This window comes from Electrona antarctica (assembly GCF_951216825.1).
Source record: "Electrona antarctica genome assembly, chromosome: 9".
In the NCBI taxonomy this organism is placed as follows: domain Eukaryota; kingdom Metazoa; phylum Chordata; class Actinopteri; order Myctophiformes; family Myctophidae; genus Electrona; species Electrona antarctica.
Window position 1 is genome coordinate 30847919 of NC_136790.1, and position 12232 is coordinate 30860150.

General features: G+C 43.3%; 1 protein-coding gene across 1 annotated transcript; it reads left to right on the plus strand.

Moving 5' to 3' along the window:
* Positions 1 to 2145: 2145 nt before the first annotated feature.
* Positions 2146 to 12223, plus strand: tgif2 (TGFB-induced factor homeobox 2). The gene is made up of 4 exons (XM_079509953.1): positions 2146 to 2576; positions 4481 to 4722; positions 7267 to 7575; positions 8286 to 12223. The coding sequence occupies exons 1-4, from the start codon at positions 2558 to 2560 to the stop codon at positions 9465 to 9467; spliced, it is 1752 nt and encodes a 583-aa protein (XP_079366079.1). The 5' UTR covers positions 2146 to 2557; the 3' UTR covers positions 9468 to 12223.
* Positions 12224 to 12232: the final 9 nt, after the last annotated feature.

Sequence of the window (12232 nt, forward strand, 5' to 3'; positions counted from 1 at the left end):
CTAAACAATCCCCTGGAGAATGTTGGGATAGCAGTGGTAGTGGATTGATTCCCTGTCCAAAGGCCTATACTAGAAAAAAACAACTAATTGTCAGTATCTGTCTTCTGTGTTCCACTAGACTAGACAGTGGTTTTCAACCTTTTTCATATCAAGGTCCATTAGGCTATTTATTCAGCATTTGAGCCACGGACCACCATTTGATGAGATTTAGCCTCTCAGACACAAAACTAAAGAATATTCTGTTATTGTTGAGTTGACACACAATTCCATACTGTTGGCAAACGTTGATCAAAATAACAATTCTTCTACATTCTCTAATTGTGTAGACTTCTTGTAAATTAAGTAATGCAGTAAGTAATGTTTAACATTAATGTAACATTCATGTAACCTAAAGAGTTAAAGATCTACAAGGGTCCATTTGTTTACCAACTCTCCATCATTTAGCTGGGGACCACCTGGAACCCCCTTAAGGACCACTGGTGGGCCCCAGACCACTGGTTGAAAACCACTGCACTAGACTACATGGCTATAAAACTTAGAGAACTAGGAGTGGGGCAGAGGGACCGGCAATGCTCTTAGCATACGAGATATAATGTAGCAAAAAATGTCTATAATAGAAAAAATATTTTATGAAGCACATATTTTAATGACTAGGATTTGTTATATATCATTATTGCTCTATAGGCTTTGTGTATGTCAGGGTTTTGGGTTTAGAGTATAAAGGGTTATATGAGGTTAATGTGTGGCAGGGCTGGATGGGTTTTGTTCATAAAATGAGAAAATGTAAGATGTTTGTCATTATATCTACTCTGGTAACATTAAAAGTATATGTGCAATATTGAAGCTGTGTAAATGGCTTCCTGGATTAAATTCCAATAATCTTGCAATTCCCCCAATGCTTGTTAAAATCACCCTGTGTAAATAAGAGAATGGGACTGAAAACTCGATCATATTTTACAATGCTGTAGCTGTATTTATACTATTTCAAATTCAAAGGTTGTTCAAATGTATAATGGAGACAGGTAACATTCAATAAAATGCACACAATACTTTCTCAAAAAACATGATCACTGCTATGTTGTTCTCTTTGTTTTGTTTAAATTGATTGCATTTCTGCAACCTTGGACTATAGTTTCTATAGCTAAAGCTGTTAATTCAGTCGGTAATAGGCCTACATTTGGTTGATAAAATAGCCTAGCTACAATAATTATGTTTCAAAAATACAAAATGTGTTTACAGTTCTGGGATGTTTTGTGAGATATAGCTTCTTTACATAGGCTATGCCTATATAACAGACAATAACACAATGTATCAGGCTGGAACAATGATGGTCTGATGGATAGGCTCCTTTAACTTATCATTGAATTTCATTGAATACCATTCACAAATACACAGACTCCAAAATGATCATCATGTGGTGCATAGCGCTCAGAGCCTCAGACGGACGAGCTGTCTGTCAGCGCTGCAAATTCCTTTAAAGTTAATATAGGCTAAAAACAAACAACAATGCCTCGTGCCCTCGTCCAAACCTGGGTACTAGTAACTAGTAAGTGTCAACAAGGCATTGTCTGGCTCGATGCGGCGCAGAATCCATCTCCATGGCTTTTTTCGACCTTTATATAACAACATGGTTTGACTATACGTTACGTAAACGCTTCCATGCGATGTAGCCCAGACAGAATAGCCTTTAATGTGTCTACAAACATTACAATCCACTACATCACCTTACAATGTCGCCACACACACACACACACACACAATCTTGGGGCTGTGGACGATGTGTCCTAATAATGTCGGGGAATTGTGGAAAAATATTTGATCTTCAATCACTGTACTAGCGATACTGAATTTTGAATGAGACGTTTCAGTCCCGGGTTTATATTTTGTCGCATGGCGGCGTCGCGTGGTGAGGATAGCCGAGCTACAAGCTCACAGGGCGTCTGTTTACGGCGTGTTTCTGAGCTTGTACATCGGCTATCTTCGACGCGCGACACCGTCGCGCGACGGAACACAACTCCGACATTCGGCTGTCAGTCAACGGGATGACACAGGCCTGTCTGGTGGAAACGGAGAGCGCTGATTGGATGGGGACGGCGCCTGGGAGGCGGGGCCGCCACAGCGCAGACTGTCAAGACGAGGCTGCTGGCTGGCGCTGCAGCTGCAGGTAAAAGAACAACAAGCGACAAGAAGAAGAAGCGACAATAATCACTAAACATTTGTTGCAGAGAGAGAGGGAGAGAGAGAAAGAGAGAGAGAGGGGGGGCGAAAGAAAGGACGGGAGAGAGAGAGAGAGGATGGAAACACGCTGTTCCCTGAAAGAAACACATCAATGTCACTGACTGACTGAGTCCATCAACTGAAGTTTCTTTTTCCTCTTTTTTTTTATCCGTTGCAAACGCGCAACACCTTGAGCGTCCCGACTGGAAGAAAATATCCCGTTGTGTGTGTGAACGTTTGGCCCACGGTCGGCACGCACGGCCACGCAGTGATTGTACCACCAGGACAGGAGGAACTTCCACACAGCTGCGTGTTTTCAAGCAAAGCCACCAACAAAAGAATGAAACCGTTCAAACGAGGTGAGCCCTGGCGCCCCCCCCAACCCCAACCGTTTTTCTTCATTTAAATGTGCGGTCAATTTTCTGTGTGCGCGCGTACTATCTATGTACGTGCGTGGCCGTGAGTGTGTATGTATGGAGTGTGTCTTTGTGTTGCTCGCACCATCGTTTGTGTTTGAATTTGGAGGGACACAAACGAGAAGACAGCTAAGCAGCTACAAGCATGGTGTCCATCTGGCTCTGGCGTGCATGAGGGAGAGAGGGTGTGCGTGTGTCTGTGTGTGCGATCCACGGTTCTTTCTTTGTGCGCTTCAATCACAAACACGGCTCGGAGAGATGGCTAATTAATTTGTGGTGACGGTTGATCCTTCGTGCTGATGTTGAACAGTGTAAACTGTAACGGACATCGTTCCAGAACAACGCACGACTCTGTTTTGAAGTTGAGGTTGGATGATGTCTGGAGGACTCGCATTCCAAACAATCACATTCAAACTCACTTCACAGCAAAATCCCCCCGTGTTGGTTTGGTTGTAGCACGTCATGTCCTCCTCAGGCAGCGGAATGTAACGTTACTGAAGGCTGCTGCTTTAATACTATCTGGAAAGATGTAATAAAACACTCCACACGGTCACAGGCCTCACAGTTTACGCGCTGACATTTCGACAGATGTTATGTTAAGACTTAAGACTGGCTTATTTACATTTTATGATAACAAGTTGAGGTGTTTTGTTCAAACAAAACTAAATTGCATGCTATTAAGATATACTGCGTTCTAGGTGGGATATTCTTTTCTTTTCACTAAACTTAACTTTATTACTAAAATGCACTGGTTGTGGTAGGCTACGAACGTGGTGTATTTAAGATAAAGTGGTGGTTATTTTATTACCTCGCAAAGCTAGAGAGGCAACACTCTAGACATTTGAGAATAATCTGAGAGGTGCCATTAATGTGGCATGTTGTTGATGAATGGGAGCCCTGATGCATAGTTGCATACAGAATACTTTTATGCCGAAATGGACCTTTGTAGTGTAGATGTTGGGTATGGAGACTACACCCCCTGCTTCACCCTTTCCTGTTAAATCCCAATGAATGTTTACATTGTGACATCATAATTTGAAGCGAAGACATACTTTGATTATTTTAGGGCACAGGAACTGGTATTTAAATACGTGGCTTTGGGATTATTATCCTATAAAGACATGTAGCTATTGTTGAGGCCAGTACAGATAAATACAGCATGGTCTGTGGATCAGCTGGATTTTAAAATATTTGATTTGTATTACCTCTTCCATAATCTAAACATTGTCTAATTTTAGTCTAATATAAATCTAACTGAGAAGAATTCAAAATATTGTAAACTCCTCCCATGACTTCTTGTGCACTGACATGAGGTGAAAACAGCCCCCTATGCATGGTCAATAGATTCCTTGGCTACTGGCCACTGTGATGTTGATATGCACACAATCTCCTTTGTGAAGACAGGCGCTGCCCCAGGGGTCAGGTTTCAGCCAGGCCTGGAGAAAGACATTTACTGCATTCTATAGCCCACCCCTAGGACAAGGCATGCTCCATTTTGAGGAGAGATTCCCTCCAGTGGCCAACCAGAGATATCCGAGTACCTCAATAAAGTCCCAGCCACTAACCAACCTATTGTTTGGTTTACTTTAGCCAGTCTGCCTAGTGCCTAACTCGCTTTGGAGAAAAATGTGACTAAATATAACTCCTAAATTACCTTATTTCCTTGATTAGTCACCAATTGCTTGACTATTGTCACCACTGGACAAAAAGCTCTACTGTTATGGATCGTCCATCTATCCAGTTGAATTTCCAAATGTTAATGTTCGGTGGTTATAACAAATTACAAAATTGTAATTAGTGGAATATTATGAATAGACAGTGACTGACACTCTCTCCCCTTTCTTTAGCCCTGGAAGAAGAGCATCTCCGGGAACAGGAGCTCTCCTCGGCCATGTCAGACAGTGATGACGGCTCAGCCCTCGACCTGTCAGGAGGGGGGCTCTCGGGAAAGCGCCGTCGCCGTGGTAACCTTCCTAAGGAGGCGGTGCAGGTTTTGCGAAGCTGGCTATATGAGCACCGCTTCAATGCTTACCCCTCAGAGCAGGAGAAACTCAGCCTGTCAGGACAGACCAACCTCTCTGTGCTGCAGGTGAGAGATGTTACAATTTATAATTGGCATACACTCTTGTCCAGGACAACTTCACAAATTGTAAGGTCCAAGTAGTAAGCAGCATGATCCCATCATGTCAAACAACAGGGGGAGCATCCATCTATTCTAAATAGTAGATGGAGAGCACCCTTTTCCTCTTTGGAATTACATTTATTATTTTTTCTCTGAATGTAATTTGATGATGGGCAATTCTGTTCCAGTATCTAATTATCCTCTGCTATAAGCTAGTATGTTTAAAATTAGGATACTAAAGGGTAGTGCTTAGTGGGTGGATGTGGAGAGTCAGGATGTATTGAATAAAATGTGTGTAGAATCTGTATACATGGTTCCTCTGCATTTTGTTGCAGAGACAATTTGGTCAAATAAGTGGTGCTGCACTAGTGTGGCTACACAATACACATTCTTGTGCTAGCTAAGCTTTTGTCATAACACTAGCCAGGTCTTCTCATCCTGTTCAGCTAGTGAAAGCAAAACAACAGCATTCTAATGGCATGTACTGTAAAGATGTACAGTTGGGTGCCACCGATATTGTCCCTTATCATTTGACCCATTTAGGCCTGACCTCAAAATTTTAAAAAATCCTTCTAAATCCTCCAGTTTTCTGAAATAAATATTTTCACGATTTTTCAAAAATAGCAGACCTACAAGCTCGTAGCGCGCCACTCGGTGGCGCGCTATGAGCTTGTAGATCTGCTATTTTTCAATAGCTAAATTATAACAATGTTTAAAACACCAAAAGGGGTTCCCGCCCAAAATGGGTTAACTGTCCTTTTGCGCAGATCACGCAAACCTCGGCAAAAAGAAAAGGACAATATCGATGGCCTCCAACTGTACTCTTGTTTTTTCTGAGTGAGTGTGACACTTACTCAGCCTTCCCTTTTCACTTCGATTGAAAGGCACTTCTCCAGGTTGTTGATCAGTCCTTGATTTGCATTGATTGGTGTGAGCTTTTCATTTGACTATGAATGGAAGTGTGAATGCTTGGAGGAGAGGACATTCCTTCCCCTGCTAAACATCATGTTTATTAGGTGTACTAGATTAAATTCATTATTATCCTCTGATATGATTTGTATTGTACTTTGATACACTACCATGTGTAAAACTAAATAAAATGCTGTTAAACTTTACTGTGAAGAAGAAAACAATAACTGAAAGGGAAAGTTGCTCTCACATAACTATGAGCTTGTAGATCTGCTATTTTTCAATAGCTAAATTATAACAATGTTTAAAACACCAAAAGGGGTTCCCGGCCAAAATGGGTTAACTGTCCTTTTGCGCAGATCACGCAAACCTCGGCAAAAAGAAAAGGACAATATCGATGGCCTCCAACTGTACTCTTGTTTTTTCTGAGTGAGTGTGACACTTACTCAGCCTTCCCTTTTCACTTCATCATCAGTAGACATTTCCTCTTTCCTTGTACTTGTTGTTCCATGTACTTCCATACACACAAAGTTTTGTATACAAGTTAGGCCTACATTAAAGCCCCACCGATCAGAGTGAGGCAGCAGTGCAGCAGCAGTCTATACTATTCTGTAGTCAGTTGAATGGAATGCCTTTGGCTGGCTTCTATGTGGCTCAGCATATTTCAGTTCAGAACTTAATTAATGCCAGCTGTCTGAAGGCCCTCATCTCTCTCTCTCTCTCTCTGCCTCCTTTAATCTCTCGCTGTGTGGGAGGTTGTACCACTAGAGGGCCTATATTGTGAATGTGTGGGTGGAAGTTACTTCAAATCACAGGCTCTGACAGTCGTTGACAAAGTATGTAAGGCTTTAGAGGTAAAGTGTTCTGACCTGTCATATTGGGAGAAAAACTATTGTAGAAATTAAAAAGAAATATAAATTTAGTTTAGAAATGCTAAATGCGTCTTCTCTTCCAAGCATGTGTTATATTATAATACATCTACAGGTATATTCAGACTTTATAATTTGTAGTGGTTCTAACATAGGTATTAAAAAATCACACCCGTGTGAACTGAGTGGTGCAAGGTCTTATATAGTCTGATCAGCTATGTCAGTGACGTCACACACTAACCATAGCAACCATGCTCACCTGTGCACGGACACGTACACAGGTACACAAACATACAGACAAAGCTGGTTGTTGGAGTGGTTTGCACCACCATGCTCACCTGTGCACGGACACGTACACAAACATACAGACAAAGCTAGTTGTTGGAGTGGTTTGCACCAAAAAATAGATGCCTCATTGGCCGCTGCAGTTCGTTGGAGCGATGTGTGTTGAAGGAGGCGGAAGAATTTACACTAGGAGAGGAAGTACGCTGGAAGTGTGGAAGGCACGTTACGTCACACTGCCAAGTGATTACTGGCCAATCACAGCGCATCTTTTCTGGGACTTACAGACCCGAACATGCACTCTGTGACGCACGCTTATGCTTCCACGGGGCTTCGCAAGGAATCTCGGGAAAGTTTTGCCCTCCCTTGAGCACATACGCTCCAGAGCCGGAAAGGGCGTCTACGTTTATATGTCTATGGTTCTAACACCAGTGTTTTTTTTTCAACATAGATCTGTAACTGGTTCATCAATGCACGCCGGCGCCTCCTCCCCGACCTACTCCGCAAAGACGGGAAAGACCCCACCAAGTTCACCATCTCTCGCAAGGCCGGTGGCAAGGTGGAAGGACGGCCCTCCCCTGGGGGAGGGAGGGCCAGCTCCCCGGAAAGCCCTTCATCTCAGCCACGCCCTTCTGTCATCCGCTCCACTCCTACACTGGACCTCAGTCTCCTAGGAAATACAGCCACCGCCATTCTGACAGGAGCAGGCTACCCAGGCAGGGAAGGCTCAGTCCAGGCCCTGATGAAGCTTGACACGCAGGTAGGCAGGCAACAAATGTTTCTCTTTTTATATCCAGAATTTGCAGAAAAGTTTACTTTTTAAATCACTACTTTATAAAATCCCTTTTATAAACTCTTCTCATGCGTGCACAAGTGAGGAACATGTGCATGGGGTTCCACACAAGGTTCATTAAAGGAGAATTCTGATTCTGCCGTAATCTGATTATATTATACCCAACAACCAGTGGTAAAAATAAAAATCACACCCGTGTGAACTGAGTGGTGCAAGGTCTTATATAGCCTGATCAGCTGTGGTCTGACGTAATGTCAGTGACCATAGTAACCATGCTCACCTGTGCACGGACACGTACACAGGTACACAAACATTGCACGGACACGTACACAAACATACAGACAAAGCTGGTTATTGGAGTGGTTTGCACCACTCAAAAACAACATCCAGAGCGTACCGCAGCTCGGAGCATGTACGCTGTTTACAGAATCCCCTTTGGGACAAAATACTGCAAAAACATGTAAAAATGATGATGTAAAAACATCTTGAAATTGTTTACCTGGCAGCCCAAACATAACCTAATTTACGATATGCAATACAACAAAGACAAACAATGTATACTGTAGCACATTATTCAGTACATGCTGCATCACTAAACTGATTATTCGATTACAAAAATGTAGTTCAGTACATTTTCTGCTGATAGATTAATTGAATGTTTTTGCCCCAACGCACAGGGTCTCCTGAGGGAAGCAGAGGAACAATGGGTTAACACAACGGTCATCAGCAGTGCGGGGGGTGCGGCCAGCCCCAACATTGGGATTTTCAACACGCCTCCACCCACGCCACCAGAGCTGTTCCCCACTCAGGATTTCAGTGACCTGAGGCTGCTGATGGATGCAGCCCTGCAGAGGGCAGCGGAACAGGAGAACTTGAAGAGGCTTCAGGAGAACCAGAACAAATCCACAGACGTTGTAGTAAAGGAGGAGGTGTTGCTGGAGCCGCAGGCCAGTGACATGGGTCCCACACCGCCTCCGGACGACAGCCAGCAGGTGATGGATCCTTCCAGAGTGCAGAGTCTGATGGAGAAGGCCATGGTGGTGCCATCCTCCACCCCAGCACCTGACCACGTAAAGGCCCCGGTCACAATGTCTTCAGTATCGTCGCTTTCAGTTCCAGCCATATCATCTCAGAGACCTCTGTTTCCCATGGCTAAAGTCCTGTGGAACGCGGTGGAGAAGACAAGTGTTAAACTTCCCAATCTGAATCCACTCCAACGGGTGCCAGACCTTGTGCCAACCTCAATGCCAGTGTCTGCTGCTTTCACAGGACAAAATCAACCTACAAAGTCAGCCGTCGCAACAGCCCCAGCTTTCTCTATGTGCCCTTTGTTGTCGTCTTCGCCTGCCACGCCAGTCTTCGTTCCAGTTTCAACTTCCAGCTCAGCCCCTGTTCCAGGGACCCAGTGGACATCCACCAATCTGAGCCAGACCTCTTCTCTGACCCTAGCCCCCCGTCCAGCTGGCCCTCCCCCACATATTGCCGCTTTCCAAGTCCCTAGAAGAATTCCAGTTTACTTGCCGACCCCGTTCCACAAATCCCCCATGTTAAACCCACTGTCAGTTCAAAGGCCACTACATGCTACAACCACAGCCCTGGTTAACACCTCAGCCTCGTCCGCTCCTCTCCCCAATTTATCTCCCTCCGATACAACCATCACTCCGTTTCTGGGCCTGACTTCACAACTCCATCCCATCCCTTCAGGCGGCACCGCCCCAAAAAATCCTGTCCCCAGTGTATGGAGCATGGTTGGTGAGGCCAGACAGCCCAGTAGCTCCCATCTTGTGGTCAAATCTCCCAATGCAGCTGTCTGGGGGCACCAACGCAGCCTGTGTGTAGTGAGCGAAACGGTCAACTAGAAACTAACGGCTTTTTGCTGTGATCATATGGAAATGATAAGAGGCCCGAACACTACCCAAAGACTGGCCTACTTTGTATATAGTATAGGGAACAGTGCATCCTCATCAATAGTCCTTCTGACATGGAAGTCTGCCTCAGGAAGGTTCACAGTGTCACATTTGCAAACGGGTCATAAGTCGGGACGGGACGTAAAAGTGTTTTAAAGACTTTTTTTTGGAAGGGGTGGGGGGGGGGGACTGAAACAACTTTTTTTTTAAATAATAATAACCTTGATAGAAGCAGTTTCTGGTCACGACATTTCAACACAATTTGTTAAAACTCAACATTCCAGAAGGCAGGATAATTTTTTTAAGACCCTCACCACTATTTAAACTTTTTTAGTGAGAGGTGAGGAGGTATATCCCTGAATTGTAGCACGTTTTTAATTGATTTCAAATGTCCAGCACCAGCAGATCCAGCCTCATCAGTAGCGGTACCAGACTTTATTGAATGTAAAAAAAGAAAAGACAAAAGACAGTAGATGATGTCACTGACTAGGCGTCTGTCAATCATCCCCCCATCTTGGCTAAATAAGCTGAACATGAATTTTATACCAGCTGCATGCTCCAATGTAGTTGTGCACTTTAGACATCTTGTTTTTGTTTAAATTGGCCTTCATTTTTTAGTGCCCCCCCCCCAGTCTGTGTGGCAGGCAGAAGGAAATACTACTCATGCGCCTGTCCCCATATCTCCTCTCAATCTTCCTGTCTTACAGTTACTGGCCTTCAGTGGCATGCATGCATTCTGTCTATCGTTTCAACCTACAACTTCCACTACCCCACCCACCTAAATTAACATGCTGTCGGGTACGCTTCCAATGTATTAGTTTTGTTTGCAATATATATAATCTTAACATTGCAAGCAAGCCAGTATTTTCAATGTGTACATATGAGAAAAGAGTTTAGTTTTAGTTTTCAGTGCAGACCGTGTGTGTGTATTGGTGCACACTCTGGAGTGTGGGGGTTGCACATGTCAGTGTAAGATGAAGTGGACAAGGTCACATTGGTTCTGTGGCAGAAATCAATTTCAGTGGTGGCGCTGCAGCTGAATTGACACCGCCAGGCTCTTATCGTTCCTATGGGGGTGCAATGGTACAGTATACTTGAGATGGCATGTGCCGCTTGTATCCTTTCATCAGTGGATGAAGCATTACACAAAACATTTTAAGCTTTGTGTCCTCGATGTCCTAGTTATTGGGGCCTTACAATTTGGTCATTGTGTTTCAAACCAGACTGTCTTAATAACATAGGGGCCAGTTGGTGCTCAATGCATCTAGCATCATGGCCAATCAAATGTATTATGCATTTGGATGTGCTATTCGAGCCGTTCATTTACTGTGGAGCAAAATCAGCCATGCTTTCTATCTGCGTAGTAAAATGGATTCAGTAGAATTTCTAGTCATACATAAAGGTTGTAGTTTCCATGAAACTGTCTTATCGCTTACCACATTATATGGCCGAATGCTGACTAGGATGTATTTCAAAGTTGCAAGGTAAAAAGTTGAAGTTGCGTTCCTTGGTGAATATATATATAGTAGCAACATTGTGAGGTGAATCGCCTTTTTAGAAATATGTTGACATGGGTCCAGACTAGAGAACCTCTCATAATGGTTTGTTTACATGTGCCATTGTACTATGGTCTGTTACAGGGGTTCTATTTCTACTGGATGTCGAGTAGGACAAGACTGGAGGTGTAATTCTGTGTTGCTATTTTTATTAGACTAGCATACTGACAAGCACTGACACACCGCCAATATCGTGTTCTTCTCGTCTTGGGTTTGTCAGCTAGGAAACCCTCAACTCAACCTCATCTGAGTTGTGCATGCACGTGGATGTTATGTTACAGGTACTTGCTAGAGCAGCAGTTCCCAACCTTTCAGGATCAGGGCCCACCTGAAAATCGAAGAAGAAAAAGCGTTTGCCGGCCATCCATCTGGCCACTTAACACAGCAGCCAAGTGGCTGCTTTTGTTAATTTTAATGATCAGTTGATTGTGTTCTGGCTTGGATAAATGGAACTAATGTAGCATACTATAAGTTCCTATTTATTGGTATCGCGATGAAAACGTTTTTTTTTTTTTTTTTTTACCATGACATTTTGTTTTTACTTATATTCTATCGTTCAAATGTTATTGTATTTGGGGGCCCACTTGCAATATCCTCATGGCCCACCAGTGGGCCCTGAACCCACAGCTTGGGAATCTCTGCACTAGAGCAATGTGCATTTATACCTCAATTTACACAGGTCATGACCAGGCATGGGTCATATAAATATTATAATGTTTTTATTTTGATTATTAATGCTAAATCATGCCACTGTGACACATGGTGTGGTGATACTGGAAAAAGGCTGGATACTGGATATGGGTTTAGGCAGATTTTAAATATCAGGTTTAAGATTGAGTGACACTTTGGTCATAGCAGACAATGTGAAAAATGCATGTAAATTCTGCTTGTTTGTTTTCTTGTACATTTTGTTTTGGCATGATTCTATCTCAAACTGTAGCTTCTGTATGACCAAATGCATTCTAAAACATGTTTTCAAGTTAATTTCACCATGGGCAGTATAACTGGCTACTGTGCCTTAAACCTAGGATCAAGGGAGCCTACCCCGTTCTACATAGAAACTTTGGATAGTCTGTGCAATATATGCCTTAAATTTTAAATGTGTTTTTGTATAAGCATTTCAGAGAAATAAAAGTTCAGTTTTTCATAATGGTCCAGATT